This window comes from Malus sylvestris, chromosome 16 (genome assembly GCF_916048215.2).
Source record: "Malus sylvestris chromosome 16, drMalSylv7.2, whole genome shotgun sequence".
Lineage (NCBI taxonomy): Eukaryota > Viridiplantae > Streptophyta > Magnoliopsida > Rosales > Rosaceae > Malus > Malus sylvestris.
This window is the reverse complement of record NC_062275.1, coordinates 34,361,517-34,383,518: the sequence shown is the minus strand read 5'-3', so window position 1 is coordinate 34,383,518 and position 22,002 is coordinate 34,361,517. Positions and strand designations below refer to the sequence as shown.

The window sequence follows — 22,002 nt, the reverse complement described above, 5'->3', positions numbered from 1 at the left end:
TGATCACTTTGAATCTGACCATTGGATTTCTAAAACTGGTCGAGCTTTCTTCTCATGTTCATCGAATGATTAGTTGCAAGTACATGCAACTCTCTATTCTCATGCTTGAGTTCTCTAATCTCTTGTCTAAGACATTCCACCTCAACCATTAGTGATTCAACCTAGCGAGTTCAAGTAAGTAGACGTTGGTCCATGTTGGATACAAAACTCACATACTTAACACTGAAAGCCAAAGAGTCCTAAACAGCCAATTCATCATATCTTTTTGAAAGTATTATTTTATCTTTGGAAAGAGAAGATTCCTAGTTACTACTATGACGGTTATATCATTCTTCGTCACAAAGCCTCTAACCGTTAAATGAACTTTAAAAAATAAGAATGATGGGCACCATATATTATCATGAAAAGGCATGTGCGTATCTTCCACAATATTTAAATCAAAACAACGGTTACATGAGCAAGCCATTTTATAGAAGAATAATGAAAGAAAAATAAATTAGATAAATTGGAAACTCAGAAATATAGCAAGGGCAATTTCCACAAGAGGTCAACTTTCCGAGCTTAAATTTTGGATACAATTGATGCCCTTATAAATGGACAGGCAACATGGCCATTTGTTAAAAAATCAAAAAAGCACCCTTCTTTGAATTTCAAAAGTCTGGATTTTCTTGAATAAAGTTAGTTGGTATTTCTTAAACGCAATCTCAATTTGGACCCGGCCCAAACCAGTAATTAAGTGGACCCGTCCTGCCTGGCCTTGTTTTATGTTTAGATTTTTTGGATCCGCTGCGTACTTGTCATGTACCACATGGACTCGCCTCAACTTGAGGGTCCAATACTAGTTTGCCTACCCCTAACTAGATATAGGTAGCAATCATTAGATTTTGACCCTCTAAATAGTTATTGATGAAAACTCTAAATGGATCCCCCTCAATTTGAGAATGGCAAGGATTTGTGTATTTGTAGAAGAAAGAATAGTTCCATGTTCAGTTTTTGTTAAAGTTTGAAGTTGTAATCTGTGGATTTATATTCGTCAATTTTTCATTTTGAGTTGGATATCTTCATAAAGCTTCTAGATTTCATTTCCTAATCTAAACTCTCTCTCATAGCTTTAATTTCAAATTAGGGTTTATAGCCTTCAATTTAATTTTTGGAGTAACCTATTTTAGTATTGGGTTTTCAAGAATTCTAGTTTGGGTTATCACAAATGATCCCTTAAATTGACACCCTAGACACTTTGGTCTCTGAAGCTGAAAATTGATCAATGTCGTTCTTGAAGTTGACTAGAAACATTGATGTAGTCATTTCAGTCATAGTCCTTGGAATAAACCCAAAATAGAAGGATATGACATTTAAGTTATCATCTATATTTAGGGAGTTGTATTCAATTAGGATGGTGTGATATTTTAAAAGAGTTTGAAAATTCATGGGTATTCAATTAAGATTTTAATTGAACCAATGAAATGTAGGTTTTATTCAATTTAGATTTATATAGAGTCAGTCAAAATCTGGTGGTATTCAATCTAGATTTTTATAGTGATTTTCCAAATCAGAGAGTATTAAAAAAGTCAAGAAATTTGTAGGATTTAATAAATTTGTTGATGATGATTCTAGAGTGTGAGGTATAAATATCAAAGGTGCTCACAAATCAAACACCCATCCTCCATATTTCAACGTGATTCCTTATTCTCAAAGCTGACTACAAAATATGAACAACTTCATCAAAAATCTTTCTTCAGGTACTGTACACACAATATGCTATGTGTTTGTGTAAATGATTTTTATTCTGAGTACGACAAGACGTATGGTTAGCGATTTTATCAATGTCATAGTTCTGAAAAAAATGAATCGCTTTAATTTGAAGATATGTAGATTGTTAACCTTTTAGCATCCTATTCATGTATTTTTCTTAGGTGATTGTGTAGGTAATATGTCTCAAAATATGAATGGGGTGATAAAATAATTCAGAAACACTTGTTGGAGGAGGAAGAAATTGAGGGGGAAATAGGGATGAAGAAATTGAGGATGATGAACAAGAAAGTGAAATTGACGACAAAGAATTAGAGCAAGAATTGAATTTGTGGCCTGCATTCCAATGAATTCAATAAAGATTTTACTCTTACAAAATAAAAAGTTACCCAATAACTCTATTAAACTCCATAAAAACCATTAAACTTCATAACAAAATTCATATCAAATCCTTTTACATTTAACTGATTCTATGAATCTATTAAAATTCATGAGATCCGTGGAGTTTACTAATTACATTAAACTATATTAAATTCCTGGTTGAATACACCCTCCTTAAAAGATGGCTACCAAATTCAAGGTGGGCATCGTCCGGTTGACTCTTTAAACCAAACTAATTATTACCATCGCTCCAGTTTGGTCCTAGAATGAAACTTTTTATTACAAAAATCGAACCAAATGAAACAAGCTTGGATTCGTTCGATTCGTTCGCTCTCGGTTTCTTCTATATCTTGTTTTTTCACATTCTTTTCTCATTTTATGCAAGCTAAACGGCGGAGAGAAAGTGAGAAACAAGAGTGAGATAGAGATTAGGGTTCCAAAACTAAAATTAGTCATGACAACACAAAAACTATTTAATGGGCTTTGATAAAGAAAAAGAGAAATTTGGAAAAATAACCAAATTTGGACGCTAAGTAAAATTATAACCATCCTTTTAAGTTTATAATAATTATAACCAAAAGTTGATATGAAAGTATTATGTACCCTTAAAATAAGGCTTTCTAAAAAAAAAACCAAAAAACAAAATTAAAATGAGGCTCGGGTGTCTTTTTACTACCATCTCTCTCCTTTCTAATCTATCAGCTCAAGCTTCTCACCGTTAATAGTTATATAGAACTAGAAGACGTGAAAAAATGAACTTGGTTCGATGATTATAGGATAGAAGTCGACTTGCAAAAAAAAAAGGAATTAGCGGAGGTGAACATGCAAACTTCGATGGTGGGTTTGATCGAAAGATGAGGACTTTAGTCATAAAGCTAGTCCAATCCTAGTTAATAAGGTGAAATATAAGGGCCCCACGGGTAAGAGCAAAATAGGAGGATTTTAGTCATCAAGGGAATATTAGTAAATTCATATCAACTTTGGTTATAATTATAATAAATTCTAGTTATTTTCCCCAATCATTCCTAAAGAAAAATTATATAATTGCATTGGGCTGTGACAAAAACAATTGGATTGGGCTTATGAATTTATTGAGTTGGTATTGGAATGAAATAAAAAAAGGTTAGTGTTATCACCCATTTTTACTTCTTATACACTCCTCTCAATTTTCAACTGATAGATCAAATGAACTGAAGATCAATGGTTGAAAAAAGGTGTGTGAGAGGTAAAAATGGGTGTGTGAATGGAGTCCTAAAATTAAATAAATACATATATTCTTTCTAGCTTATTAATTGATTTGCCTTATGAAACTGCCATTTAATATCATTTTACCCTCTGAAACTGGTCATTTTTGTCAATTCTGCCAAATAAATGTAAAATTAAAGGGTAGAATAATCATTTTATTTTTTACACAACTCTTTACCTCGAATCTACCTACTAAAGCAATCATAATTCCATTTTTGATAAGTCTAATTCAAATCCTGTCTATTTTTATTGGGGATAGATATGGACATATAGTTGTAGCCATTGAATTCAATAAGTGGCTTGAATTAGATTTTGGATCACACCCCATTATTTTCTTTTGAAACACAGTCCATCTGTAGCTACAACTTCACACTAGTTCGTAAGAGAGACATAAGGTGTGATAGCCTGTCCCAAACGTATGTATTATTTTATCCTCGAGAGCGTGAAAATTTCTATTATGCCCTTTAATTGTTGAGTTGTGTGTGTGCATAGGCTAAGGTTTTGGACCAATTAGTTCTATTCCTAATTAATTGGACCCAATTAGAACTAAAAGGCCTAAGATTTTGGTTGATTGGCTGCAAATTGGACCACACACACACACACCAACCAATCCTGTTGACTATCTCTCTCTCTCTCCTCCCTCTCGGATTTTCTTCCATTTATGTACAATCATACTAACAACCTCGAATCTAGCTCACTAATTGCAGATCGGGATTTTGGTAGTTGTTTTCGTTCTCCTTTCAAGCTCAAGAGTCGAGCAATACTTTTGATTGGACGTGAAGACGTTGGGAACTCGGGAACCAGGAAACCCTCGAAAAGGTGCACAGTGACTCGACGTGATCGTGAAGGTTTTAGGTAGTTTTGAGACTTAAGAAGGCTCTATTCTTGCTTTTCTAGTACTTTGGATTAATTTTGGAAGGTTTTGGACGTTAGGAAGCTCGGGTTTGATAAGTTGCACGGTGGCCGGATTATTGTGACTTTTTCCGGCGAGTTTCCGTTGGTTTTAGGTCCCCAAAGTGGTAAGGAATTGTTCCTCTCATCATAAGCTTCAATTTGGTACAAATTTCGTGAATTTTGGTTGAGAAATGAAGAAGATATTGAAGTTTAAAGTTTTTTCCAGAATCCGGCAATCGCACAGGTCACCGGCACCGGACTCCGGCGAACCAAGGTTGAAGGAGGAGAATATTCCATCAAAGTTGACGAAATATGCTAACTGTGTTAGGTATATATAACGGTTTATAATATTATTTAACGGAATATTCCCTAACGCCGTTAGGGAATCCATCAGTGTGCCAGGCACGTGCCTGAGCGTAGGCCGCGCATCTGGCTTGCCTTGGCCGGCGCGTGAGTGCTCAGAAAAAATTTCTAAAAATATGGGGATGTTCCTGAGGTTGAGTAGGTCACGGTGGTATATTCAAATACCCCAATTGAGCAATGTATGAGAAGTTATTACCTAGTTTTGTGTATGTGCTTTAAAATAACGTTTAAATAGTTATTTCGCATATAGGTGAGACCTATCCTGAGAACGAGCACAGTCAAGCAAGGCTCGGGGGTTACGATCCTTCCACATATTAGTGAGTGGGCTTTTGGTTTTCAGTATATATTTACATACTTGGTATTTTTCCCAGAAAATATGTTTAAATGAAATTATGTTTTGAAATGTCATGCCTATTGATTTATGCTTAGACTGTGAATTAGTATAATAATTGCATATATCTATGTTCGACGCTGTGGACGCTCAGGTAAATACATGTGAGTTGTAGATTGTTTATGTGAATTGATGATTATGTGAGATATGTTGAGAACTCATAAACCTGCACCCCGGTGTTAATGCTCTCGCCCGTGGTTAGGGCACAGCCCTTCACATGATGTTCACCTCTCGCACCATACGCTCACCTTGGATCCAAGTTAGGTGCACAATCTTGTCGTACATACCACTTTAGGTGGTTTCGACTCGTAGGTGACCCGCGATTATTCGCACAGTCTTCACGTGATCATAGCACTAGAGCGTATTTATTTACACCCAATCCTGTCGTATAGACCACTATAGGTGGTTTCGACTCGTGTGCAGGCATACTTGTTGAGCTATAAATTCAGTCGTTCAGGCTACTTTATGAGGATTCGGCTGATATGTTATTTCTCATGAATTAGTTCACCTGAGTTACTTATTCTGTCATTTTGAGATATTTGGCATGGCATACCTATGAATATCGATGTCTGAGCATGGTTTTGTGATATGTATATATAGATTCTATTTTCTGGGAAATTATACAGGTTTTACGGCGAGGGGTTAGAACTTTTGATAAATGAAATGGTTTTGAAATGCTTTGTTTTTTGCCCACTCGCACTTTCTGTTTTGCGCCCCTCCAGGTTTTAGGTAGGAGTGCTCGTTGTTGGCTCACGAGGAACTCACGGCAGCTCTGATAGATTATCACTAATGTAGGACCATATTTGATACTGTATAATTAGTATTCGTCCTACTGGACTGCACTTAGACTTCTTATGCTCTGATCATCGCACTTACACTTTACCTTATTTAGTGTTCTAGTTGGTTTTGTTTTATTTATTTATTCAAATTTTCTTATATTAATATTGCTTCCACACTGTGCACATGGCTACGTCACTCTCACTGACAGCCAGCATGCCTGGATCTAGGTCAGGATGTGTCATACGGGGCCTGAACTAGAGTTTCAAAAATGGAATTGGGATTTTTTAGTAGGTAAGTTGGAGGCAAAGAGGTGTTAAAAATAAAATGTCGATACTATCCTTTAATTTAACGTCTATTTGATGGAAGAGATGAAAATGGGTGGACTAAAACTAAATGAGACAAAAATAGCAGTTTCATAGGGCAAAGTGAGACAAAACCAATTTCATAGTGTAAAATGGGACTAAATGAGTTTAAGGGTGCAAATCAATTAATAAGCCAAAATTTATTTACTAGTTCAGTTCGAGTTGGGGTTCTTCGAAGAGTTAAGTGTAGATATTAAATTGGGCCAACAAAAGTACCCAATTAATAACATACCACTTCTTTGGAGAAATGCCTCCTTAACCCCCAGAACTCAGAACCGGAGCATTTTTCTTTGGCCTAAATGTTAAATTAGTCCTTGTGTTTTACCCATTTAACAATTTAGTCCCTCTATTTTTAATTTGATTGATTTCGTCCTTGTGTTTTACTTCATTAGTCAATGTGATCATTTCCATCCAATAACTGTATTTTTTTTAAATATGTCTCAAATTGATATAAAAAATAAGAGTAAAAGATAAAATAAAAAGAAAATAAGAAAACCTTAAAAGATTACGAAATAATAAAAACTATAAACAAAAAAATTGAAACCCTAGCCCATCCAACCCTTCAACGGTCCCCTATCGAAGGCAACACACAACCACCATGATAGCCCCAATAGCCACCCCCTCCTCATTGGAGTCGACTCCACATGAACATGAACTCTACCTTCGTATTTTCATCAATCACCCTACCTCTAGCCATGTCATCTACAAACCCAACACCTTTATCGCTCGATCAGCTCCGAGCTTTCTCTGTTGATCCTTTCCCTTTCATGCCCTCATGATAGGGAGATTTATTTATTTATTTTGAACACAAACGATATTATCTACACTAAGGTCATCTCCAATCGAGTCGACCAAAGGATTATAGGCCAAAACATAACCTGTTTTGACACAAAACCCATCTCCAATTGAGGGTTGGGCCCAAAAAATTTGAGACCCGCCTGACCAAAATATAGCCAAATGGTCAGAAAGCTGGGCAAACATAACTAGACAGCCAACTCTAAAAGTTAGGCCCAACTGTGTTGCTAGTTGACGTCATGTAGGTTTTCTTTAGACAAAATTTAAAAAAAAAATTAAAAATTCTAATTTTTCCGATAAATACCTAAACCATTTCTACACCATTTCTCACATCATTTTCACAATTCCATACTATATTACCTCATTTCAATGTCAAGATTGTTAACATGCATGTAAAATTAAAATATTTAATAACATGAAACTTAAGATAACATTTAGCGACAAATGACTCTCAAAATATATCTGAAACCGTATTTAATATGGTAGTTTAATTTATTTAACCGATAAATGAAAGAACAAACTTAAAATAATAAATTATTGAGAGAGCTAAAAAATAGCCCCCTTTGGTTGGAGATTGTATATAGATATGGCTTGACATTGTTCATTAAAAAATAATTTTTTGTAGGGCTATAATCTGGATGGGGCTAAACGTAGCCCCTTCGGTCCTCCAATGGATTGGGCCATAGGGCTATATGTTCTTTTATAGGCCAAAATGAAGAAAAAAATCATCTCCAATGGAGGTCCAGGCCAAAGGAAAAAGGAGATCCATTGGGCCAAACTTTAGCCCATGACCATCAGGCTGGGCATTTGAAGCCAACCCGAAAGCTAGGCCCAACTGTCAGCAACACACATGTTAGCTGACGTCAGCTAACTGTTAGATTGAATTTTTTAGATGAAATTAAAAAAAAAAAAATTAAAAATCTATTTTTTTTTTCAGGCCCAGGTCCTCTTCGGAGCTTTCAAAGCGGAGCCTGCGGAGCCTGCGGACCAATTTAATAATGGGCGTTAGATGAATATCCTATGACTAATCATTTATTCTTCTTTTTAATGGTTTTCACGTCAAATCAATATCTCTTTCCTCTCTCAATTTCAGTTGAAAAAAAATTTCGGAACTTTCTGAAGTTTTCTTCCCTTTTTCCATCAAAAAGCTGTAACCATTTGAAGTAGAAACGATTTCAATTTCACATCAAAATATCCACCTCTCTATCTTCTCTTTCAACATTGAATTAGCAAGTCCGCTGTCACCGTTGCTTCTCTTTTAGAGGGCTGCTCCTCAAGTGTTCGAGTGCCGATCTGCGGGAGACAGCCCAAGCGACGATCTTCGGTCTTAATTGTTTTCGCTGTTTAGAGATTTAATTTCTAGGTTATAAGTGTGTTTGGAATGGAGGACTTGTTTGGGCATAATTGAAATTAATTTTTCGGAGTGTAAGAAATGGTGAAGAGAAGAATGTGAAGATTGAGAGAGAAGACAATGAATAAGAGGGAGGGAGGCGTTTTGTAAAGGGAAGAAAGAATTCAAATTAATTATGGCCATCCACTTTTTAATTTAACACTACTGCTTGAAGATCCCTAGGATCCTTTTTCCTATATATATATATATTTAAGCCATTTCTCACGCCATTTTCATCATTCCATACTATCTTACCTCATTGTATTTATATTCTTCGCATTCTTTAAACTCTTATCCAAAAAAGTAATTTTTCTTTTGAAGCAAAACAAACATAGCATTCCGAAAAATTAGTAAAATTACATAAAAAATAAGAAATATGAAGAGTTACTCATTTATAAATATAGTTGTTTAATTCAATTAACTAATAAAATTAAAGAAGAAACTTAAAAAACAATAAATTATTGAGGAGACTAAAAAATAGCCCTTTTCGATTGGAGATGATATATAAATATGGCCTGGCAGTGTTCATTATTATTTTTTTTGTTTGCATGGCTATAATTTGGACGGGGCTATAATTTGGAGATGGCCTAAGAAGATGGGGGAGTGAGTTAAGCCTCACAATGGGCTAACAATAATGTGGTTGAAATTTACCTTTTGTGAGAATTGAACTCTCACTTACAAGTGAAAAGGAATACCACTAGACGGTATAGTACTAAGTGACTTCGGAGTTGGAGAATAAGAGCATCTCCAATGGAGATCTCAAAAGATAAATTTCAAATGTTAATTTGATGGCTGATGTGGCAATGTCAGATTTTCTCTTTCTCCAACCGATTTTTTTTTGTTATAAATGATATTTGTAGGATCCATTTTAAAAAAGAAATCAATTAAAATAAATTTTCAAGATCTATAATTGGCGCATTGATGAGACATACACAATAAAATAATTAAAAAATTATTTGACATCACATTTTCTCATATGTCAAATTTGTTGACATATGAAAATTCATATGTCAATCCACATAAGATTGATATTTTGGTTAGACGTTCTTGTTACCTTCAAATTTGATTACATGACATTTGACTTAGGATTTGACATCTTCTTCGAAGATAATCTAAAAAAAAACTTTCCATCAAATAAAATGCCCTTCCATATAGATTGTCGCATGAACTAACTTTGTCAATAAATTACTAGCCTTCCTATTGATCTTGATTAGTTTCGGCTTGTTGAGAGTTCTCTTTTCTTTCTAGACCGATCCTAGTTTTAGACCTAAAACACTTGCTTATCTCGCATGTGCTTTCGAAGCCCCCCACCCATCCAATCACTAATGGACTACACTAACTGATGGAGTAAAACATAAGAATCAATTTGGCCAAACTTAAACACGAGGATTAAATTGGCATATGAATAAAACTCAAGGACTATTTTAACATTTAAGCTCTTTTTTATTTTTATATAGTAGCATTTCAAAATGATAAAACTCAAATTGCATCTCATTATAAACAGATATTTATATGTAAAACAGTAAAAGTTATTTTCTCTTCATCTATTCATCTCACTTTTTGGATGAATCCAGGTATCTTCTGCATGCAAACAAGGATTAATCCCTCGAGTCGAGTCGAGTCGCACCTCATTCGGAGGGCAAGCTCTCCCAATGATTTTAAAACTAATAATTTTTTTTAATTTTTTTAACCAATGATGTCATTTACCCTAAAATCAAAACGTTTTAAATTAAAAATGAACAACTCATGGTTCAGCTTGGCCCATCTATACAAGCCCCCCCCCCCCCTCCCCACCCATTAACAGTTGGTTTCGAAATTAACCCTCATCCAAGTCATTAATTACCACTCGACATAACCAAAGCACGAATGCCGCAAATACCCCAAAAACACCCGGGTAATTTAGTCATTTTGTCCAACCGTGCATCATAAAATGCTTTCGTTTAAAAAATTTTGCGAAATAAAAATTCCAAAAAACAGAAAGCTAAAATCGATTTGGGGATTTCACTTCAACCTTTTGTCTCCGTCTCTTCTCTCTTTTGCCTGAGGAGGTGTTCGAAGCACCTCTTCGGATTTATTTGATTTCTCTCTGTTTCTCTGGGATTTGAATTGCCTTCCCAATGGCGTCCGAAATCTCAAACGACAAGACCGCTGTTTTCAGAAAACTGAAAGCAAGGTCAGAAAACAAGGTTGGTTTTCTTTAGTTTCATTTTTCCTTTTTTTTATTTATTTTTTTTCAATTTTTTGATGGGTTTTTAATTTTTGTGAAAAATTCGATATGGGTTTGTGAGATCTGATTCAGATCTGTGAATTCTTTGCTGAGATCTTTATTTATTTGCTTTTTAATTTATCTTGTGGTGTATTTGGTTCAGATGTGTTTCGATTGTAATGCAAAGAACCCGACTTGGGCGTCGGTTACATATGGGATCTTTCTCTGCATCGATTGCTCGGCCGTTCATCGCAGTCTCGGCGTTCATATCAGCTTTGTTAGGTATGATTTCGTATAGCAATAACAGATTCTTAATTCTCTCAATCTTCGATTCGTTAAGTTTTCGGTGTTGGCTTGGAGTCACCACATATACATATATGTATGTATGTATGTATTTATGCTGCTAATTTATGTTTGGAACTGGAAACACGGTGAAGGGGTTGATGCATGTAGCCTGAATGTTGGGGATCCAAGCAATAGTTTGTTTCATTAATTAAATCTTAGGAATTTGGTGACTCGATGCACATTTGATCGAATGGAATTGAGGGTGTTGCATTGTCCATAGTGCACAAGATCATCCTTTATTCTAGAAACCATAAACTGTCACATGCATTGTTCTGAAATATGCAAAAGTAGACAAGAAACTGCAGATACACAAACAAACAAATACCAGGTACCTTTTAGTTTTATGTAATTCAGAATGCATTGTTGTTGTCGTTCTGGATGTTTCTGCAATAACATATGCTTTTGTTGATTGTTACTTTCTGACTTACTTGGCCGCTCTGCTTTTTTTCTGGAAATCTTTGCTCCTGCTCCTAATTTGAAGGAGGAATTTTGGTTTGAATAAGCAAGCCTTTTTGCTTTTTCCCTGTATGGTGATAGTAAATTGCAGACTAGCTCTAGCAATGAATAAGACGTTAAGGTTATAAGAAAAGGTTAGCTTCATGTTTTAACCTTAAAATCTCCGTTTAGTTTTTTAATGTAATTTCTAGTCAATGGCCAATAGAGTGATGGCCACAGTTGTTCATTGGCAAATCTTATCTAGTGTTGTGCAATATACAATGCTTGCATAGAAATGTCTTAATAGTTGCTCCTCTTGTTGTTAAGGACGGGGGAATCTTCGCCTTAAGGACATCAAAGCTTCCTAGTCTTTGGTTTGTTTGGGATCAAGGCAGCAAGCTTGGCAATTAGAGAGACAAATCTTCCACATTCCAACGTTAGGCTTGCTAAGAAATAAGAATACAGCACCATCATGGGTGGATCTGATAGTCTGATTTCAGATTTTATTTCCATCAAATTGTTAAAATCTTATTTCCCTATTTAATGATTCTAACTTTCTAAGTTTACATCTAAGTTACTTTTTAATATATATTTTGTCTTCATAATGCAAAGTACAACTGAAAGATTGTTTATTTTTCAATTATTTGAGGTTGAAATCAATTTGATGTTAGATTATTTAAATTTTAACAAGATTTTATTTGATAATTTATCATATTGACATTCTTATTTAGATTTTTCTTTAAAATAATTGTCAAATCAACAATGAAGGCAATGACAAGTGTCTTACATTTGTTTTTAACCTTTTATAGATCTACAAATTTAGACTCGTGGACTCCTGAACAGCTGAGAACAATGAGCTTCGGGGGAAACAACCGTGCACAAGTTTTCTTTAAGCAGCATGGATGGACGGATGGAGGCAAAATTGAGGCTAAGTATACATCAAGAGCTGCCGAGTTGTATAGGCAAATACTTTCTAAAGAAGTTGTCAAAAGTATGGCAGAAGAGGCAGGTCTTCCACCATCACCTGTTACATCTCAGTCAGGACAAGCATCTAATGGGATTCTTGATGTTAAGACCCAGGAAGCTCCAAAAGAGAACTCTATAGCAAGGAAAGAAACGCTTGAAATCGCTGCTTCCCAGAAAGCCCCCCATACATATGTTACCAGTACTGTTAAGAAGCCTCTTGGTGGTGCTAAGAAAATTGGGAAGACTGGGGGGCTTGGTGCTCGCAAACTTACTACAAAGGTTGTGATTGCTTACTTAAATTGGGGTAGATTATTCATAGTAGTATCTTTGAATTCTGTTTCTTATTTGATTATATGTTAACCTGAAGTCCTCTCTCTTAACTTTATCAAATGCAGCCAAATGAAAGCCTGTACGCTCAGAAACCTGAAGATCCAGTTGTCCCACTGCCAGTGTCTTCCTCAACTAACAGCACTCCAACAGCTGGATCATCCTTTGCATCTCGCTTTGAGTATGTAGAAATTGTCCAAAATACTGAGACAAATCCCACTGGCGCTCATGTAATTAGCCATATTGCTCCACCAAAGTCATCAAATTTCTTTGCAGATTTTGGAATGGACAGTAACTTTCCCAAGAAAACTAGTTCAAATACCTCAAAAGTTCAAGTAAGTTAGTTGTTTTCTCACAAGAACTAGTTCAGATACCTCACAAGTGATGGAGCTATTTCTGTTTCCGTGTCACTTGATTATTATATAAAGGTTCCTTACAAGCCCTAAATTGTGGATTTAGCGTATGCAATTTAAAAAATGTCATGTGCCCAATTCCTTAGATACATGTTTCACCATGCAAATTTTTTATGTGCCCAAGTCCTTTGATACATGTTTCACTATCAGACCAGGAGCAACGAGTTGACATGATTTAGAAGTGTCGGTGATAAATTTAAGACAACCAGACAGGTTAAACTTTTCCTATCATCCTGTTGAGGAAAGAAGAAAATAGACAGGCACTATATTCCTAGGAAGCGAAGCGAAACAATAGTCAGGCACAAATCTATTCTTTTTTATTCTGATACAAAAGTAAGAGATGATTTCAAGACAAATAGGCAGAGTATGATCTTTAACGAGGTGAATGAGATTATTCTTTATGTTACTTTAACTGGCTCATTGATGCTTGGTGAGGAGTGCTCTTTTTTTATCCATTCCCCGTTCTATGTTGTTTTTAAGCAGCAAACCATATACCTCAAATGGTAAGTCCTTGTTTATTGAATAGTAGAGTTACATTCAGAATAAATTTCTTATGACGGTTGGAATATGCAATCCTCGCATGACACTAACCAGTCCAGCTGACTTGGCTCTGCTATATTATATGTGGAAATAAAGTGTGCCTTGTGAGATTGTGTTAACTATAAACCTGTTCAGGAAAATTTAAAACGCATATATTCTTCAGAAGAATGTATACTGTTGGTGGTTTCCTCAATCTAAAAATTGTCTTATATTGTTCGCTCTTTTGGATGTTTGCAATTGGCCTTTTGCACTTGGATATTGATTCCTAGAGACACCTATAAGAATAAATTTGTGACATGTGAAGACTTAGTTATGTCATGGTTCAGAACACTCTGAAAACCAGTGTTCATTTCTGTTCATGTTATTTTTTCGTTAAACATTCAGGTTTTATTGTTTTTCAGATTCAAGAGTCTGATGAAGCAAGAAAGAAATTCACAAATGCAAAATCTATCTCTTCCGCACAATTTTTTGGTGACCAAAGCAGATCTGCTGATGTTGATGCTCAAACCTCCTTGCAGAAGTTCTCGGTGTGTCATTACTATTATAATACCATGTTCATATTCATGTGCTTCTTTTGAATTATGGTACCACATCTCTGTTTTTTTTTTCTTTCTTTCTGGTTGAAGTCATCTTACTACTCTTGGTCAGCTAGACCTCATATTGGCAAAGTATATATATCCTAGGGAAAACATAAAACCAAAGTAAATTGTCTTTTGAATATTAAAGCGTCTGTGAGATGCAAATTAGTTTAGATTTTTTATTGGTAACTACCATAGTGAGATAGTGAGTAAGCACACATGGTACGCCTACATACTTTTACATTACAATAACAACAACAACAGAGCTTTATCCCACTTAGTGGTTGGCTGTAGTATGAATCCATGTTTTGCCGTTTTATTAAACAAAATGAATACAAAAACAACAACAATAAAGCCTTATACCATTAAGTGGGGCCGACTGCTTGAATCCTAGAATGCCACTGCACTTGGTGTTGTGCCAAGTTTTCTATTAGTTCCAAGTACTCCATGTCTTTTTTTTAAAGTCTCTAAGTCTTCTTAAGTCTTCCTTTACCCCTTTCACCTTGAGCCTTTGTCCCATAATCACATTTTCTATTCGGAGCTTATGCGCTCGGGACCCATCTTTTCTATGCTTAATTTTTTTCAAAGTTACAACCACTTCCTCTTTCCTGATTCGGCGATAGAAGAAGTTATTTTTACACCCTTCTGAGTTACCCAACTCACCCAAAGAAGTACTCCTTTCGTGTCTTTCATTGAAAATATTATGAAAATAAGCTCTCCTGCCTATAACCGCGTTCTCTGTAGTTAAAACATTTTCATTCTCATCCTTTCTTTGCCTCCTCCTTCGATCTTTTATACCTCTCAAAGTTTTCATCGGTTCTATTCTTGTGTAAGGCTTTACAATGTTCTTTCTTAACCTTAACCTTTTCCTGTACCTCCTCCCTCCACCATCAAGATTTCTTTTGATGTGGAGCAAAACGGCCTCTTCAAATACCCCTTTTGCAACTTTTTGGATACAGCTAGCCATGAAATCCCACATTTGGCCAACGTTACCATCTGTATCTCTAGTGCATTGGCCGAGTACTTTCTCCTTGAAAGTGACTTGTTTTTCTCCTTTTAGATCCACCATCTAGTAGGCTCTTCCTGGTAATTTGCAATCTGTACCAGTTATACGATCTCCCTTCCTCATTAAAAGGAAATCTATTTGTGTTTTTGATGACCCACTCTTGTAGATGATCACATGGTTTGATTAAATTTTTACATATCTTATGCTTATTTTTCATGTCTGGACATGACATTTGGGAGTGCTTGAAGTTATAAAACTTTCGTGTGAAACTTTAGCATTGAAAGTCAATACCAAATTGCCAATATATTTGATATGCTGAGATAGTGAGAAATCTAAGAGAATGAATTTAGCAGTTGATAACACAATTGTCCTTCTACATCCAGGGTTCTGCAGCCATCTCCAGCGCTGATCTATTTGGTGACAGGGGAGATAATTCAGCTATTGATCTTACTGCAAGCGACCTAATCAACCGACTGTCGTTTCAGGTATATGCCTTGCACTGGTAGACAATAAACTTTGCCGGTCGTTTTTTTGTGTTGTATGTCTTTGCTTTTGAATTTCCATCCTGAGTTTTGTTTAATTAATTTGGGTTTAATCGGTGGGTGATCCTTTCCAGGCACAACAGGATCTCTCTTCCTTAACGAATATCGCGGGAGAGACCGGGAAGAAGCTTAGTTCCTTGGCGTCCAATTTAATGACGGATCTTCAGGACAGAATCCTGTGATGTTGATATGCTGTGTGTCCATTTGTTAAAGCGTATGTAGGGATTGCAAGGAGGGGTTGATGAAATTCTTTCAAAGAAGGCAAGACTTGACGAAAATTCTCGAGGCCTAAGAGTGGCGGGTTGGCGGGTGATTTTTTTCGTAGAACAGGAAACTATTATTGTTCTGAGATTGTGGAGTATATGTGCTCTTGTTTTTGTAAACCACCGTAACATTACTGCTTTGTGTCAAGCGAGCAACGCGAGAATACTGTATTCTCTTAAAACTGTGAATTTGTCCCTACCCAATTTTAATTCAATCTCGAATACGGGTTCCTTGCAAGGAACGTGTCGTTGAAGGCTGCGTTATACAAGGGATGGCAGCATGCAATTTATTAACATCCCACGACACTACGAATTGACACTAATACAAGATATGTGCAATTTGATGAAACATTAACACGAAGACAAGATAAGTGTCAAAGCAGTTACATGTACAAGTTAAAATATAGGTACCTTGCCGAATATGACACAAAGCTACACGACATGCCGGATTATTATTTTTTGATAGAAAAGGAACTTTATTAAAGAGAAAAGCCTCTACGACAGATTCTTTATTTTATTTAATATATTTATTTAATAGAAAATGACTTTATTAAAGAGAAAAGCCCCTAGGGCATCCAGTTTGGGTACAATCAAACAAGAAGGCTTGACAAGTAGCCAAAGGAAGAGTTCTATCCCATACATGAAAATCACCAACAGAGTAACCGCTACTAGTTATAGCATCTGCCAGAAACTTGGCTTCCCTAAAGACAGGTTTCCAACAAATGTCCTAAAAGAAAACCAGCAAGCCAGCGAATTTCCTCCAGGATGGACTTCAATCTCCAAGGGGGGTTATAAGCTCCATGGATGGCCTCAATCACCAGCTTCAAATCACCATCCACCACAATACGAGACAAACCCTTAGACCTTGCCATCCACAAACTATCCCGTAAAGCTAGACATTCCGCAATAGAGATAGTATTCTGACCTATAAATCTAGCTCCCACAATAATAGGCTCCCCTTTCTCATTTCTAATCATAAATCCAGCAGCAGCACCTGATTCACCACCGAGCCATCAAATTAAGTTTAACAAAAACCAGGATTTGGAGGGGACAACCGGATAGAGGAGGGCGGTGGAGACCTCATACCATGACAACCTTCAGGAACCATGCTGTTGGCAATGATGAAGTCTCTTCCAAATTTGGAACACAACCAGATTCTTCTCTTTCCAAATTTGCCAGCAAATTAGTAAAGCTTTGCTAAGATCACATAAACCTTCATCACTCTTGACAGCTAGAGCATTTAGCCAGTCATTAAAGAGGAGAGATTGATTTAAAATGAACACTATTGATTTAAAATGAACACTTTTCCTAATACCTAATCCCCCATTTTCCTTTTCCTTAGAACTACACGATTTATTCCAAGCCACAAGGACAAGCTTTCAATCTTTACCCCATGAAAATTCCTGCTTTCCCTATCAATAGCATTTGTAACTTTCTCTCAGGACAGTTAAAACAAGACATAGGGGTGGTTTGGGAGTGAGGTGCTTAAAAAAAAAGCACCCATGAAAAAAAGCTGTGAGAGTTTTAGGTGTTTGGTAAACTGAAAAAAAAAGGGCTTATTTTGGAAGCTGCTGTGAGAATAAGCTGAAATCAAAGGAAAAAGATGAAGCTGTTATTTGCAGCTTTGGAAAACTGGCTTCTTTTCAAAGCACACGGAGCTACAGTGCTACTTTAATGAAAAGACCCACTATCAGACTGTTTTTTTTTTTTTTTTTTTCCAAAAGCACTTTTACAAAAAAGTTTACCAAACACTCTGTTGATTTATTTCACAGTCGTTTATTCTCACAGCACAACTGCTTATTCTCACAGCAGTTTTTTTTCAAAGCACATCAATACCAAACCAGCCCATAGTATGGTTGGGGACACCTAATAAATTAGCTTTTATAAGAGTTAGCCTTCCAACTTTAGAAAGGGTATTTGCCTTCCAACCAGAAAGTTTATTTTTAATCTTGATTATAAGCTCCTTTGCATTAACTTGATCCTTCCAGAAAATGATATTGTGAATGCCTAGGTACCTACCAATAATGGTTTTATGTTGGATCACTAGAATATTAACAATATCATTCTTGGTATGTTTAAGCGTATTATTTGAAAAATAAAGAGAAGACTTATGAAAATTTATCTTTTGACCTGAGGCATGAGAGAAATTATCTAGCATCTTAGCAATATTCTTGGCTGCAGTACTAGTGGTTTTGCAAAAATTAGACAATCGTCTACACACATCATATTTGTAGTTCTAAAACCTCGAGGGGCAGTCAACAAGCCAACATTACTTTTAGAAGATTCTCCAATTTTATCTAAATGTCTAATCAAAGGTTCCATACAAAGGATAAAAATATAAGGAGATAGAGGGTCTCCTTGCCTAATAGCTCTGGAAGGACAAAAATAACCATGAGACTTACCACTCATAAGGATAGAGAAGGATGTCGAAGTAATACATTCCATGATAAGCTTGATCCAATGATCATTAAAACCAAATTTAACAGGCACAGCTTTAATATAATTCCAACTGAGGAAATCATAGGCCTTTTCAAGGCCTAGTTTAATAGCCATTGCACCATTTTTACATTTAAAAGAGGAAAACGCTTCATGAGCCCTAAATGGATCTTCCTGAGCAAAAGCTCCCTGGTTCTTGGAAATGCACCTATTTAATAAAGGCTTAATTCTACTCACCAATATTTTAGTAATAATTTTGAATGTGACACTACATAGGCTAATCGGTCTAAAGCTAGAAACCACCTCAGGTTTCTCCACTTTAGGGATAAGAGCAATTTTAGTATGATTAATCAGTCTAAGACTTGAACCATTGTTGAAAAAGTCCCTAACTAAATTAACTACCAAGGGACAAACAAGATCCCAGCAATTTTGATAAAAAGAAGCATGAATTTCATCCGGTCCTGGTGCTTTCAAAGCACCAATGCTTTTAACAGCATCAACCACCTCACTTTCAATGATAAGGCTATTTAACCTGCCATTTTGCTCAGCACTTATACAAGGATCAATAATATCAATGAATTTATCAAAAACTCCTGGGGAAGGCATGTTAGAAGCAGATAACCTATTTTTAAAATCATCCACAAATACTCTCTCCAAACCATCACCCTCCCACCACCAATTTCCTTGGTTATCTTTCATTTTATTAATTTCATTTCTTCTTCTTCTTATTTGGCCACTGTTTGGAAATATTTAGTGTTCTTATCTCCAAGCTGTAACTAGTCAGTTCTAACTTTTTGGGCCCAAAAAATTTACTCATTCTTTAACACTTCACTCAGCTTGTTTTTTTTTTAATTTTTTTTATCTCTAGTTCTTTATCAAAGAGATTACTTGGATCAGAAACATTCATAATCCCTTTGCTGAACTTTATTCAGGTCTCATAGGAGACATTTCTTCTTTTCAAATAAATTCTCAAACACATCTTTATTCCAATTTCTAACCAGAAACTTAAATGTCCCCAGATAACCAATAATCTTATCACAAGCACTACCAGGAATGTTTTGTCTCCAAGCTTTACTTACAAAAGGAGAGCTTGAACCTATGTACTTGTGTAAACCCTTCACAATTAATGAGAACTCCTCTAATCCGTGGACGTAGCCAATCTGGGTGAACCACGTACATCTTGTGTTTGCTTACCTATCCCTATCCATTTACTTACTTATCCACACTAGTGACCGGAGCAATCTAGCGAAGGTCACAAACTTAACACTTTCTGTTGTACCAAAGTCCTCGCTGATTTTATGCATCAACATTTGGCGCCGTCTGTGGGAATGTCACTTATCCCCACTCTCTTCAGCTTTGCCAAGCTAGTTTCCACCATTCGTACACTCTCTTTTGACCAGGCATCCCTCTCCAACATGGGGAGCGAAAGAAGCCACAGTACACAGAATGACACCCCTCTTGCACCTAGTGCGAAGTAACGAAAGAAGGAAGGGAAGAGGGTTACTCTTCAAGCTAAAGTCGATGAGCTAGAAGCTTAGAACAACAAGATAACAATGAAGAATGAGGTCCTCTAGGAGCAGTATGAGAAGCTCTTTGAGACGCTCCACGAAACTAGGCGTACCCAAACACGCGAGCTCGTTGCCCCTGTGGACATTAACCATCATCTGGGTGCCCCCAACACGGAGGGTCACCTCCCTTCGTACCTGATGATGAGCGAGCTAATCATCAAAACATTGATCAACATGAGACTTCTTTCAACCCAGATGCTTCGACTCAAAGTAGAAGAAGTGGAGGAAGACACCTCTTTGCATAAGGGTTGGAAGGATCGAAAGCTGTTTATCGTGACTGCCGAGACTTCCTAAAGCAACGTTGAGAGAATCCCCTCCACATATACTTGAAGATCAATGACCCAAGGGTTTCTGAAAGACTTGGTCCCCTCCCACAACCCAGGCTAGCTGCCAATCTAGGGAAGGAACGACAGGTCCCAGAGGAACATGAAGGTACGGGGGATTCTGAGGTATTCCGACAGACTCGCCCTATAAGTCAGTACGGTGAGTCCAAGAAAAAACCACATGCCCTTGCTCAAACTTTCCTATTTCCAAGAGGCAATGGAGACTTACGAAAGAAAATTTCAGTGGTACATGACTCCACTCAGGACCCCTTTGTCCTACAGCTCATTGAGGAAGTAAACGAGTTGAAGGCCGAACGTCAGGTCGAGATACCTGACTGGAACCAACCCAGGCCTGGCCCTTTCACAAGAAGGATCCTCGACACCCCCTTTCAAGCAAAGACAAAACAAAAGCTTGGTTTACAACTCTATACTGGAAGGGAGGACCCAATTGAACACCTTAACCTCTTTGAGTCCACCATGGCATATCAGATGCACACTGACGAAGAGCGATGTCTTCTCTTCCCCTCCACCCTCTCTGGCGGAACTCTAAATTGGTATTGCCGTCTTCCACCTGAGACAGTAAACTCATTTGAGGAATTGAGAAAACTGTTTGTCTCTCAACACATCTTCGAGACCGATCACTTGCATTATCCAGATAACTTGTACACTATTCGCCATAAGCTTGACGAGTCACTACAAGAGTATGCCGGTCGCTTCAGCTATGAGTATTCTCGTTTGCTGAGGTAGATGACAAGACCGCCCTTAATGCCTTCACGGCAGGCGTACGTGATTGTTTCTTCAAGTACATGATCAATGTCAACATTTGGAAGACTTACTATGAGGTGATGGCACAAGCTTACAACCACGCCTCCGCCAAAGTAAGGACATACCAAGGGAACCCCCATATGGTTAACTCTTATTAACAAATGGGAAGTGGAAGTCAAGTTCTACCAAGTGAGGAGATATTGTCCATTCAGACACCCATTACATCATCTCCTGCCTCATTTAGCTACTCGCTAAGTCCCCAAACATATCTATCTCTTGGTAAGAGGAATGATTTTTACTCTCAGCAAGCCCATTACAACAAGAGGGATAAAAGTTCGTATCAAGACAACCAGGGGTGAACGTACCATCGACTATTATGACTATGGGGCCAAGCCTCACTATTTCAAAATGGAGGATTAGGTACTGAAGGAAATGCTATTATAAGAAGGCATACACATTACAAATGTTTTGACTCTCAACCGCTTAAGATCTTTTGTCACACAAGCCATTTAGCAAATATTTAAAAAAGAAGGAATTTAGACAACTTCTTCTGAGTCTTTTGTGTTTCTAGCACTGGAACACTTGGTCTGCGCTGACCTACCCTTATACTCCAACTCAGAGCTTCAACATGCATACTTTGACAAAAAGTATGTGATACTAAGTGTTACAACCAACATGGTTCACATATCAAAAGCATGGATCCTTTCATGCATAGCAAAACATTCATAAGCATCACTCATATCAATCAACATAAACATTATACATTCCAACACATTCATACATAAACATCATACATCCCAACACATCCATACATAAGCCAACTGTGCTTCGAAAGGGTTCAACATACTTTGTGTATTCGATACTTGCTATAATGTGCCTCACCACCATGCCCTTATTCTCACCAACCAGGTGATGAAATGTACAACCCGTACTCCAATA

At 36.7% G+C, this 22,002-nt stretch overlaps 2 protein-coding genes and 1 long non-coding RNA gene across 4 annotated transcripts; 2 read left to right on the top strand and 1 right to left on the bottom strand.

Annotated features, from left to right (window-relative positions):
* Positions 1-10,301: 10,301 nt before the first annotated feature.
* On the top strand, positions 10,302-16,209 carry LOC126607230 (probable ADP-ribosylation factor GTPase-activating protein AGD9). Its single transcript, XM_050274749.1, has 7 exons — positions 10,302-10,536; positions 10,720-10,838; positions 12,146-12,581; positions 12,698-12,964; positions 13,984-14,109; positions 15,550-15,651; positions 15,783-16,209. The coding sequence occupies exons 1-7, from the start codon at positions 10,468-10,470 to the stop codon at positions 15,888-15,890; spliced, it is 1,227 nt and encodes a 408-aa protein (XP_050130706.1). The 5' UTR covers positions 10,302-10,467; the 3' UTR covers positions 15,891-16,209.
* Positions 10,845-11,902, top strand: LOC126607232 (uncharacterized). Of its 2 annotated transcripts, XR_007617534.1 has the most exons (3): positions 10,845-11,229; positions 11,383-11,491; positions 11,664-11,902. It is a non-coding gene; the product is annotated as an uncharacterized LOC126607232 (long non-coding RNA). The 2 variants fall into 2 exon arrangements; XR_007617533.1 differs by having other exon boundaries at positions 11,383-11,902.
* Positions 16,210-16,476: 267 nt separating the features above from the next.
* On the bottom strand, positions 16,477-17,387 carry LOC126607231 (uncharacterized). The gene is made up of 2 exons (XM_050274751.1): positions 17,058-17,387; positions 16,477-16,965 (listed from the first exon to the last, which is right to left on the bottom strand). The coding sequence occupies exons 1-2, from the start codon at positions 17,077-17,079 to the stop codon at positions 16,673-16,675; spliced, it is 315 nt and encodes a 104-aa protein (XP_050130708.1). The 5' UTR covers positions 17,080-17,387; the 3' UTR covers positions 16,477-16,672.
* Positions 17,388-22,002: the final 4,615 nt, after the last annotated feature.